Source organism: Crotalus tigris, unplaced genomic scaffold, assembly GCF_016545835.1.
Source record: "Crotalus tigris isolate CLP2741 ecotype Arizona unplaced genomic scaffold, ASM1654583v1 scf7180000023684.367845, whole genome shotgun sequence".
Classification (NCBI taxonomy): Eukaryota; Metazoa; Chordata; class Lepidosauria; order Squamata; family Viperidae; genus Crotalus; species Crotalus tigris.
Window position 1 is genome coordinate 120,787 of NW_024100117.1, and position 13,103 is coordinate 133,889.

At 40.7% G+C, this 13,103-nt stretch overlaps 1 protein-coding gene across 1 annotated transcript in view; it reads left to right on the plus strand.

Annotated features, from left to right (window-relative positions):
* Nucleotides 1-13,103, plus strand: part of CFAP300 (cilia and flagella associated protein 300) — a 29,539-nt gene that overhangs the window by 10,284 nt on the left and 6,152 nt on the right. Inside the window, exons 4-6 of the mRNA XM_039320700.1 lie at nucleotides 149-315; nucleotides 11,338-11,510; nucleotides 12,687-12,750. Coding sequence (XP_039176634.1) covers nucleotides 149-315; nucleotides 11,338-11,510; nucleotides 12,687-12,750 — 404 coding nt within the window. The remainder of the gene's footprint in view (nucleotides 1-148; nucleotides 316-11,337; nucleotides 11,511-12,686; nucleotides 12,751-13,103) is intronic.

Below are 13,103 nucleotides of genomic sequence, written 5' to 3' on the forward strand. Positions count from 1 at the left end.
TCCTCTCCCCTCCATAGGAAAAAAGAGCAGAAGCATGAATTAAATAGAGAGCCAGTTTGGGGTAGTGGTTAAGGTGCTGGCCTAGAAAATAGGAGACCTTGCAGACCTGCAAGTGGAAAATATCATGCAGATGCCTTTTATCTTTCAGATACTAAAGTGAAAAAAGTTGACGCCAAGAATATTTTGTGTACCCAAGTTTCTATGTCATTTTTTGACCGATTATACTGTGAAGGACTTGTCCGAGAAAATGGGACTATTGTAAAGTGTTTTGATGAATACCATGATGAAATTCTTATTGCAGATGAGCTGAGAAAGGTTAGTAAGTGTATTTTTAATCTCTTGCCAACATGCACATGTTGAGCCTTGTGAGTAATTTTTATCCTCCATCTATATTTTCTTAGAATTGTTGTCTTAGAGTTGAAGTAGGAATTATCAACTTTAGGGGAAAAGGAAATAAATCAAAAATTGGTTCAGCTGCAGTTCATCAGTAGGAGGTTGTTTTACAAATAGCACTGAGTTTACTTTTAGTATGATTATATAAGTAGTTCTTTTTGTTTCAGTGGAAGGTAATTAAGTCCCCTGAAATATTGCAGAACGATTCTATAGATTTTAGATATTTATTTTGCAGACCACATTCAGCTGTGATGGGCCTGTGCTATGGCCAAGGCATACCTTGAAAGAATATGGACCAAAAAGTTATTTTCTTCCAAGGCCCTTAATTACAAAGTTTTCTGAATGGAATGGCCAGGCTCTTGCAATTGTAAACTTTCTCAGTCCATTATCTTCATGGAAGCAGAGACATTAACAGGAAGGGGACTATTTTAACAGACTTTCCTTAAGAATTTTACCAAGGCTAGGAAATAATCCTCATCTTTTGTGTATGTGTACTTATATTATTATATATTATATTTATGAGTGAATGCATAACAGAATAACAGAGTTGGAAGGAACCTTGGAGTTCTTCTAGTCTAACGCCCTGCTCAAGCAGGAGACCCTATAGCATGTCAGACAAATGGCAGTCCAATCTTTTCTTAAAAACCTCCAGTGATGGAACACTCACAACTTCTGAAGGCAAACCGTTCCACTGTCAGGAAATTTCTCCTTAGTTCTAGGTTGCTTCTCTCTTTGGTTGGTTTCCATCCATTGCTTCTGGTCCTGCCTTCAGGTGCTTTGGAGAATAGCTTGACTCCCTCTTCTTTGTGGCAACCTCTGAGATATTGGAACACTGCTATCATGTCACCCCTAGTCCTTCTCTTCATTAAACTAGACATTCCAGCAACCGTTCTTCATATATTTTAACTTCCAGACCCTTAATCATCTTTGTTGCTCTTCTCTGCACTCTTTCCAGAGTCTCAACATCGTGTTTATATTGTGGAGACCAAAACTGGATGCAGTATCCCAAGTGTGATCTTACTACGGCATTATAAAATGATACTATCACTTTATGTGATCTTGATTCTATTTATTTATTTATTTATTTCTAAAATTTATATGCCGCCCAATCCCAAGGGACTCAGGGCGGCGTACAAAATTTAAAACAATAATATGACAATAAAACAATAAAATAAATACATTCATACAGCGTGTCCGATCATATCCCCCCCCCCGGGGACATCAGCCCCAGGCCTGCCGGAACAGGAGAGTTTTAATGGCTTTCTTAAAGGCCGGCAGGGTGAGAGTAGTTCGAATCTTGGGGGGAAGTTGATTCCACCAGGTCGGAGCCACCACAGAAAAGGCTCTTCCCTGAGGGCCCGCCGGCCGACAGTGTCTGGCCGACGGGATCTGAAGGAGGCCCAATCTGTGGGACCTCACCGGTCTCTGGGAACTGTGCGGCAGTATGCGGTCCTGTAAGTAACCTGGTCCTATGCCATGAAGGGCTTTAAAGGTGATAACCAACACCTTGAATTGCATCCGGAGACCCACAGGAAGCCAGTGCAGCTCGCGGAGGATAGGTGACACGTGGGCGTACCTTGGCGCGCCCACAATCGCTCTCGCGGCTGCATTCTGAACCAACTACAGCCTCCGAACGCTCTTCAAGGGTGGCCCCATGTAGAGCGCGTTACAGTAATCCAGTCTTGAGGTGACAAGGGCATGAGTGACCGTGAGTAAAGCCTCCCGGACCAAATAAGGCCGCAACTGGTGCACCAGGCGAACCTGGGCAAAGGTCCCCCTGGCCACAGCCAATAGATGTTCCAAATTTAGCTGTGAGTCCAGGAGGACACCCAAGTTGCGTGCCTGCACTGAGGGAGGTAAATTTACCCCCCCCCCAGGACTAATGATGGACCATCAAGTTGACTTTTGGGAGGCAAGACCCAGAGCCACTCGGTCTTGTCAGGGTTGAGTCTAAGCCTGTTCACCCCCATCCAGACCCTCACATCTTCCAGGCACCGGCACATTACGTCAACTGCTTCACTGAAAGGACACGGGGTGGAGATATACAATTGGGTATCATCCGCGTACTGATGACACCTCACCCCGTGTCGCCGAATGATCTCACCCAGCGGTTTCATGTAGATGTTAAAAGAGGGTGGACAGGACCGAGCCCTGAGGCACCCTATGATCGAGGCGCCTAGGGGTCGATCTCTGTCCGCCCGCCAACACCGACTGCGACCTGTCAGAGAGGTAGGAGGAGAACCACTGCAATACGGTGCCGCCCACCCCCACCTCTCCGAGACGACGCAGAAGGATACTATGGTCGATGGTATCGAAAGCCGCTGAGAGGTCAAGAAGCACCAAGATAGAGGAATGACCCCTATCCCGGGCTCGCCAGAGGTCATCGGTCAGTGCGACCAAAGCAGTGTCAGTGCTGTAGCCGGGCCTGAAACCACATTGAAAAGGGTCCAGATAATTAGTTTCATCCAAGGATCGCAAGAGTTGGGACGCCACCACCTTCTCTACAACCTTCCCCACAAAGGGGAGTTTGGAGACAGGACGAAAGTTCTTCAAAACAGCTGGGTCCAGGGAAGGCTTCTTGAGGAGGGGCCTCACCACCGCTTCCTTTAAAGGTTGCGGGAAAGACCCCTCCATCAAGGAGGCGTTGATTATCGCCTGGAGCCAGCCTCGTGTCACCTCCCTACTGGCAGAAACCAGCAGGAGGGGCATGGGTCCAATAAACAGGTGGCGGCATTCATTGCCCTCATGGCATTGTCCACTTCATCAGGGGTCACAGGCTCAAACTCGCTCCAGATAACATGACTAAGACCAGCCCCCGGCAACTCGGCTGGCACTACCCAGTCGGAGTCCAGGTCTCTCTGAATCTGAGCGATTTTGTCCGAAAGAAACTGAACAAACTCCTCAGCTCTCCCCTGCAAGGGTTCCTCCGCCTCCTCCACTTTAAGAAGGGAGCGGGTCACCCTAAACAAGGCGGCCGGGCGAGATTCTGCGGACGCAATAAGTGCGGAAAAGTGAACAAGCTTTGCCGCCCTTATCGCCACTAAATAAGTCCTAAGATAGGCTCTTAATAGTGATCAGTCAGATTCAGAGTTACTGGCCCTCCAACGTCGCTCTAGGCGTCTCTTGTGGTGCTTCATCTCCCGGAGCTCCTCAGTAAACCAAGGTGCCCTCCAGGGACCACCACCACAGAGAGGTCGCAAAGGCGCAATTCGATCCAGGGCCCCGGACGCCACCTCATTCCAGGCCGCAACCAGGGACCCGGACGAGTTGTGGACAAGGGAGTCAGGTATTTCCCCAAGCTCCTCCTGGAACCGATCTGGGTCCATTAGGCGCCTGGGGCGGAACCACCTAGTCGGCTCCATCTCCCTGCGATGGGGGAGTGATGCTCTGAAGTCCAGCCTCAATAGGAAATGATCTGTCCATGATAAGGGAGAGATCTCTATTCCCCTTAATTCCAGATTATGTCTCCATTGCCTCGAGAGAAACACAAGGTCGAGTGTGTGACCACCCCTATGAGTCGGATCCTGGATTACCTGGGTCAGGTCCATGGTTGCCATGGAAGCCATGAACTCTTGTGCCGCCTCTGAGCGTTCGCCGAGTGATGGCAGGTTAAAGTCCCCCAGTACCATAAGTCTGGGGAACTCCACCGCCAACCCGGCTACTGACTCCAGCAGCGCAGGCAGGGCTGTTGCAACGCAGCTGGGAGATAGGTACGTCAGCAGCAAGCCCAACTGAACCCGTGAACCCAACTTCAATAGGAGGGACTCATACCCAACAACCTCCGGGTTAGAAATCCCATGAGGACTCAAGGACCTCCGAGCGATGACTGCCACTCCCCCACCCCTGCCCTGATGTCGAGGCTGATGAAGCACCACAAACCCGTCTGGGCACATCTCCGAGAGGGAAACACCCCCCCCTCAGGGCCCAGCCAGGTTTCGGTTATACATGTCAGGTCTGCCCCGCTGTCCAATATTAAATCATGGACAAGGGGGGCTTTGTTGACAATGGACCTGGCATTAAGCAACAGCAGCCTACAACTAGGGCCCTGTATTCCCCTGTCACCAGTACTACAGGATGGGCCTTTTGAGGGGCCGGAACAAGGAATCGCTCTAATATAGCGAGTCCTCATTCCCCAAAGATGGCCTGCCCCTCGGCTCCCGCCATATCTGCCCATCCCAGTCATAACCAGGATGCTCCGACCTTCTCCCCTCCCCGGAGTACCCCCACCCTCACCAACCCTCTCCCTTCCTGACCGGACTAGCTTTCCACACACACCAAGCCCAAGGATAAGTCCTGCAACACCCCCCCCCCACTTTTGCTATTGTACTCAGCAGAGGGGGCACCAGGCTCCGCCCCCGACTCCATCATTCTACCACAAACACTCAATACACATTCACACTCAATTAATGTACATAAAAATAAAAATAATTCACATTCATACGCCCTAAATACAATAATAAAATTTATACCTAACAGGGCCACCATTCATCTACATACATACACATACCCACAACAAACATTCTCTAAAAAATATTGCCCCTCCGTGTCCCAAGCTGGTCCCTCTGTTAATGCAGCCTAGGATTGCATTGACTTTTTTGATGGCTGCAGCATAGTTTAGCTCATATTTAAGTGGTTGTCTACTAGGAGTCCTAGATCTCTTTTGCAGTTGCTGCTATTGAGCCAGGTTCCACCTAACCTGTTCCTATACATTGATTTTTCTTGCCTAAGTGTAAAACCTTATTTTTCTCTTACTTACTTTTAAATTTCATTTTGTTAGATAGGGCCAAGTGTTCAAGTCTGTCGAGATCCTTCTGGATTGTGAGCCTATTTACTGGAGTGTTGACTATTCATAAGATTGTCAAGATCCTCAAAGTCAAATAATTTCTCAGTTCTGGCTTATGGTATATCTAGTTGTTGAAATAGGATTTTCAAGTCCATTCTCAACTAGGGAAGTTCATTGGAGATTTCAATTGGCTATTACCCAACAGCCAAGTTTTGGTCTACAGGAGAAATGTGGAAATAACATCAAGACAGATTCTCATCTAAACTGCTTTAGTTCATGAAGGAACTCTAAAAAAGTCATTATTGAAGCATTTTTATATCTTTTCCTATTATTAGCTGGGGTGAATGAAATTGTAGTTCCAGACATTCAAAAAATGCCACTAACAAAATATACATTTTTTCATTCCATTAGAAAGGGAAGTTATAAAACATATATACAATTGTCTTTATCTGCCACGTCTCCAAAGAATCTTTATTTGCAAAGAAATCTGTTGACTGCTATTTTCAAATATATTAGATTTTTGGAAATAAAAAAGGAAAAGATGAAAGAAATATGACTCCTGTTTGAGTCAGTCAAAAGATTTTTATCGCTGTTAATAGCTGGAATGTTACTTTCTTTGCATTGAAATAAATCACACTGTACAAAGTATTTGTGTACTCTCCTATATTTTTCTTTTGTCCACTTATTGGAATACTAATCATGTTTTAGGTTGTAGCAGAATGTTACATTAACACCTAATCCACTAGCCCATGGAGCCAGTTGCTTTTTCCAGAAATAAAGCGTGGACTTTTTCTTTTCCATCAAAGATATAAACAGTATAATTAATATGAGCAAGCAGAAAGGGAAACAATGACACAATTGTTTTTCATCCTACCCTGTGAAGTTTTTTTTTTTATTTTTTATATTCGACAATGAAAGGAATTCAGTGCTGGATCACACCAAGCTGTATTTATTCCAGTCCTGCAGTTTAGTTTTCTTGGGAAGCTTATACATAGAAGCCGAAGGTGATTATTTGCTATGTCTTAACATTTTTGATCACAGAAGGCTTTTATTCCTAGATCAATCAGCTATATTATGAGGACCTTGTGCACATAAATCTACTACATATTAAAAACTCTCAAAATCCTTTGCTATTTGATAATGATGTAAGTGTTTAGTTTCATACAACTGTATTTGGCCATCATATTATTACATATTGTAAGGGCTGCAATGAACAGATTATATGCTTGAAGCATGATTTTTTATATTCCTTCCATTAAAAAATGTTTTGGCAACTGCTGTTTCATCAAGGGAGGGAGCCAGAAACTCACCCATAATGATTTTTTTAACTTCTATAAAATCAATATTTCTTCTCTTCAGTGAATTTTTCCTGAACTTCTTGCTGCCCTCGTTGATATTTAACTGCTCCATTTCCTTGATAACCCAGCTTTGCAGAATGGAACAATAGGTCCTTTTATAAATTTTTCTTCCAGCATGATCTGATTCGAGAGTGGATTATATGTCTCCTGTGGTTATAAACATACAATTATAGAACCAAGGGAATATATCTGTTTCAATACGTGCAATCCAAGTGTCAATGATAATGTTTCTAGGGCAAGGTATAGTTCAGAATTGCTTAGGATATAAGAAGTATGACTCATTTCAATCTTAATAAGTAGGTTGGTTTTTCAAACATATATACATGTCTATCATGGTATTCCCTTTCAGAGTAAAGCAATATTATGCAAGCACAAAAAGAAGGTAAGAAATAGGTCAGAGAAATTAAAGACTGATAAGGAAAAAAAAAGAGGAAAAGTAGGTAAATCTAGCTTACATCAGCAACATTCAACATTCAGCATCCAGCTCTATATTTTTCTCTATAAACTGCCTGTGCTTCCACCATGACCATTCTCTGTTCATTGCCTTGCCATATTCCCTCTTAGTGTTGAACCATTAGTTAAGCATTTGATTTATTCTTAGTAATGATGTACTTTCATCATACAGACAGACAGGCTTTCATCCTGTAGTCACGAAAGTATTCCATAATTCAGGCCTCTTCAGTTTATTACATAGTGTGTCTGAATTAACAACTTATCACAAATTTTCTCAAATTCATACATTTCACAATGACCTGTTAACACAAGCTTGGTCTGCACACCCTCCTTCCTATCACAAAGCCACACTGCATTTCTCTTATTTTGCACATCAATATCTCTCATAATTTTTCAATCAAAATTACAAGAAATACTTTTCCAGATGTACTTAATAACCTCTTTCCCTTTTAGGTTTTTTTTTTTTTTTTTTCATTTACTGTTGCCCTCTAAGGATGTGGTCAATTCTGAGTCCGTCTTATATATAATAGTACCAGCTAGCTTTGCCATTATATCTTATTAAGAATAACAGAAGGCATTTTGTTAATGATTTTGCTGAGGGCGAAGTACATGACATCTGCAGCGTTCCCCTGATCTACTAAGCGAAGAGCTCTGTCAAAGAAAGAAAATACAAAAAGGGAAAAAAATAATCTGGCAGGATTGTTTGTGGCAAATCCATATTGCTACTGTTAATTGTAAATGTCTATACAAGTACTCACAAACATTTTATAGACATCACATTGATTGGTTGGTAGTTTCTTAGATCTTCCTCCTTTCTTTTTTTTGAAAACGAGGGAAACGTTTGCTCCCTTCCAGCCTTCTCAGTTCTTGCTGTCCTTGGAAAATTATTTGTAAAGAGTACTAAATTATTTATATGATGATCTCTGTTAATTCTTTTAATACCCTAGGATGGAATCTATTTGGCCTCAGAATCTTGAATACCTTTAAATAAGTTTTCTTATTCTGTCTATTCTGTGGTTTCCTCATTCCCCAGTAGCATAACAGTGACCAACTAGGACTCCCATTTCTCTCCTATAAAGCGACTTACGTAAAATATGAATTAAATTGTAAAATATGAATTAAGATATTCTGCCTTTTCACTAACAACTCATATTTTCTCCTTTAATACTCACATTTTCTCCTTACAATGCTCCTAAATCCTCTTAGATTTCCTGTTTCTTGTTTGTGGTATTTGTCACAAGACTCAACTCCTTCTAAACTAGATTCTTTTTATTCTTATTTTATGGGTGGAGGCCATCTTGTATTCTTCTTCCATTATTTGTTCCTCCATCCATTTCCTATACCTATCCCTTTTTCCTTACAGCATTTTGTAGAGTTCTACATGTATCTTTGGCATTTCTCTTTAGATTTCTCTGGTTTTTTTCCCTTCTTGTAGAACTTGTTTGCCATTTTTGTTTTACTGTTTTATTTCATCAGATTTCCCATTCTTCTGGACACTTTTCTCCTTTCAATTGCTAGTCATTAGAATTAGTCTTATCTTACCTCAGAATTCATCAACAATCGGTTTAGAAAAACAAAAAAGTCCCACTGTTTTGTTCCTCTTCTGGCAAAACAAATTTAAGATAGCATATTTGCTTTCCCCCAAGATTCTAGACACCTTTAATTCTTCAACCAATTCTTCCCTATTAGCGAAGACTAGTTCCAGGATAGTAGAACCTCTCTATTTTTCTTCAGCTTTCTGAAAAAGAGAACTTCTCAGCAAGAGAGGAAAAAGAACTTGTTGATCTTCTGGCTCTTAGTTGTCAGGATAATTGAAATAACAATGACAATAACATTATATAGGAGTGGCTGATACAGTTCTACAGAGGAATTATTGAATCTGAGAAGATATCTACAGACCCCTCACATTCTGGACATAAACTGCTCTAACTCTTCTCCTCAGGACACCACTATAGGGCATTGCATGCCAAAATAGCTAGACATAAAGACAGTTTTCCCCCATGCCATCACTCTGTTAAACACCAAATTCCCACAGCACTATCTTATCTCTAAGGATATTTACCCATGTAGTAGGGCTGTATTATTATCTTTCTTATCTTTCCTATTACCTACTCCTACTGGTATCTTATGACTACCACTTTGTTGGTTGTATCCTACGATTTATAGAATAGAATTCTTTATTGGTCAAGTGTGGTTGGATACACAAGGAATTTGTTTTCGGTGCATAAGCTCTCAGGTGTACATACAAGTAATAGTGGTAATCATGACCATATACAATATGAAAATACATTCATCATAAATCATGAAATACAACACTTCATCATAAATCATAAGATGCAACACCTAGTGATATGATTTATGACTTATCACTTTATTGATTATATGCGTACTGAGAACTTACAGTATGCACCAGAGACATTCATTGTGTGTCAAATCACATTTGGCCAATAAAGAATGTTCTGCTCTGCTCTGCTCTGCTCTGCTCTGCTCTATTCTATTCCATTCCATTCCATTCCATTCCATTCTTTATAGTGCTTTACAACACTCTAAGCCAGTGGTTCTCAACCTTTTTAATGCCGCGACCCCCAACCGGTCGTAAGTCGAGGACTAAACTGGTTGTAAGTTGAGGACTATCCAACCGGTCATAAGTTGAGGACTTTCCTTGCCCGGGAGCGCCACGCATGCGTGGTGCCGACCCCTGCGCCGGCCGAGACATACCTGGCAGGCGGGAGAGACGGAGCAGGCTGACCACTGGCTGGGCCACCAGCTGACCCAGCCCAAGGGAGATAAGGCACCTGCCGGACCCCACGCATGCCAGCAACCCTCCCTGTGCCTGCTGGCCTCCCACTTCCCACCCCTGGCCCTCTTTTACTTATATTTTTAGTAGTTGCTCAGCAGGGAGGGGTGGAAACTTCCAGACAGCTCGCCTTCGCTGCAGACAACTTGCAGCACCATTTGCAGAATGGGACTTTTGGCGGGCTCAGCAGGGCAGAGACAGCCTGAACAATTCCTATTGGCTTTTGAAAGCCAATAGAATTAAACTCTATTCAAGAGAGTCTATTCTATTGGCTTTCAAAAGCCAATAGAATAAAAGGGAGTAGCACAGCTAAGGAAAAGGGGAAAAAATGGCGGACTGCGTTGTTTGGTGACCCCCGTGAAATGGTCGTTCAACCCCAAATGGGGTCCCTACCCACAGGTTGAGAACCGCTGTTCTAAGCAGTTTACAGAATGCCACAATTGCATGCCCCTTTGAAAGACTGAACATCTACCACTGAGTCATTTCTTCCTCTTTTAATCTGTTTCTTGTTCTCTTTGGCCAGATGCTTTGTAAATATCTTTTAATATATATTATATACTTCTTTCATCCTCATTTTTGCAGCAGCCACTTTCATATGTATGTTTTCCTCCATTTATGGCTTTTTTTTTTACTTCATTATTCCCTCAGGCATTTTATATACTTCCCATTAATGCATTTGCACACATTTCCATGACACCCTATAATGTTCTTTTCATCAAGCAACTTTAATATATTCTTTTCCCATGTCTACTTTCCATTTCATCCGCTCTTCTATTATATTCTCCTTCAGTTTTTAATTGCCCAATCACTTTTTCTGAATTCTCTCATCTTATTCCAGCCCATCCATACATGTCATTATACTGCATATTAATGCTAGAGTTATTATTTCCATTCTGCTTTAATTCTATTTTCACTTTAGTTTATTTCCTTTCTTCCAAGTCCACTTACTCCTAAGATATACTGTTGATCATACAAGAATCTGTTTCACATTCAGGGCCTCTCTATTACTCTAATATCTTTCATTGATTGTTGAAGATTTTATTACAGAAACAAAAAAAATGTGTCTGTATTTTTTCATTCATTTGTAGTATGAAAAGTTTTAACTTAAACCATATATACTGCTCAAAAAAATAAAGGGAACACAAAATTATGGGATCCTATATGTTTGTGTTCTCTTTATTTTTTTGAGCAGTATAGTTGAAATACATCTTTTTCTAAGATCACCATTCTCATTCCTAGTTCTTCAAATGCCCCAATCTGTTTTATGTTCTCATATCTACTCATCCTTCAGGTCAACTAATGAATAATTTATCCTCAGATTACATTTATTCAGAATGTGGTCCAATTTTCCTAAAACTCATTTCTGGTTCTTCGGTTGTCACCATTCATTGCAATATATATACCACTTCATCAATGTACAACTCCATTATTCTGTTTACTATACATGTCTATACAGAAAACACATTGGGAATCCAGGTGAATTTATATTTGTATATCTGAGGTAATTAAAATATTTCCCAACTCACTTTGCCTTTGCTTTTTGTTTCACCAAGGTACTACTTCTGGATGATTCAGACCACTATGACTTATTCAGCCATTTAGACCGTGAAGAGTTTCTTTTTTGCATTTTTAAACACCTTTGCCTTGGAGGAGCTTTCTGTCAATATGAAGATGATCTCGGCCCATACTTAGAAACCACAAAATCTTTATATAAGGATCTAGTGAGGTGTGTTCCTTTTATGTAACCAATTTTCCCATTTATTTTTCAACTGTTCACCCAGATCTTCAGGTAAATACTAAACATTTAAAATAAAAAATGTAATAATTGTATCAAAAGAGTATAAAAAAGTAAGTTGATACAATATAGAATTCAGCATTTAAAGTGTCTATCCAAAGAAAGTGCTTTTCTACTGCTGGAAAAAGTCCGGATTTTGTGCCAGGCAAGTGTCCTTGGAAATTCAAAGTCAAAATACAACAATATAAAATGCCCTAGTCTCATTGGCAATGGAAAAGGTACTCAAATGTATTGGTGGCAATGCCAGGTTAGGTAACTACTGCAATTGATTTAAGGCTAGCTTGTTGGAGAAGACTCTAGGGATCCCTTGGACTGCAAGGAGATCAAATCAGTCAATCCTAAAGGAAGTCAACCCTGACTCATTTAGAAGGACAGATATTGAAGCTGAAGCTCAAATACTTTGACCACCAAATTAGAAGAGGACTCGTTGAAAAAAACCCCTATGTTGGGAAGGCAAAAGGAAAAGATGATGGCAGAGGATGATATAGTTAGATGGTGTCATCCACATACTGGGGATGAGTTTCGGCAGAACTCAAGCAGATAGTGGAGCACAAGGGAGGAGGGGGCTGACATGCTAAATGGTCCATGGTTCCTGAAGTGTCAGATAACTTAGTGACTGAACAACAGCAAGATGCTAGCTACACTCCCACCCTAGTTCACTTAATTGTTGAATTTTGTACAAACTGGTGTTTTTAAATAAAGCTTATGAAGAGTATCATGCACAAGATATATCATGGAGAACATTACCATAACATGAACACATGCTACTCTTCAGGAAAGCAGAACATAGCAAATGTTTTGTCTTGGTTGGTGAAAGGTAAAATAAATTCTAATTGTATCCTACTTAACCATTTCAGATTTTTCTTCAGAACTTTTTTCTTTTCCTCTATCTAATGTATTTCATCTTATAACTTAGAGGTTTACTGTTGTTGTTCCTGAAAACTTAATTTGATTTTTTTAAAAAAATTGATTTAATTTGATCAGTTTAACTTAAGATTGTGTTTTATTTTTTGGACTTTGGATAAATCTCTCAGAGTGTAAAATGTAAGTTTTAAGTAGGCTAGCTGACTTTATTAAAAGCTGTTTTGTATTTTTTATGAATTTCAGTGTACAAAAGGATCCTGAAACAAATATAAACATAGTATCTACTGTGTTTAAAGTGTGTGCATATGTAAGTATCTTGGTAAAGCAGTATTAAATACGTAACATTTTTCGGTATAATTTGAAATAAGATTGCATGTAAGAGTAATCCAAATAAGTATCATCATTTATTTTTAAACTGAATTAATCTTGTTAACAAATTTAATAGATTGGGGTATAATATATACAATACACAAACACAATCACAAACATTTATTCATGGCTATGGAGGTTCTTAATCATATAGATCTTGATTGTCCCAAAGGTGCTTTTCCAAAAGGAAACTGGATTTTCTTGTGTTTTTTCCTTGAAAATGTTTCACTTTTCATCCAAGAAGCTCCTTCAGTTCAAACTGACTGGTGGGAATGGAAGGATTTATATTCT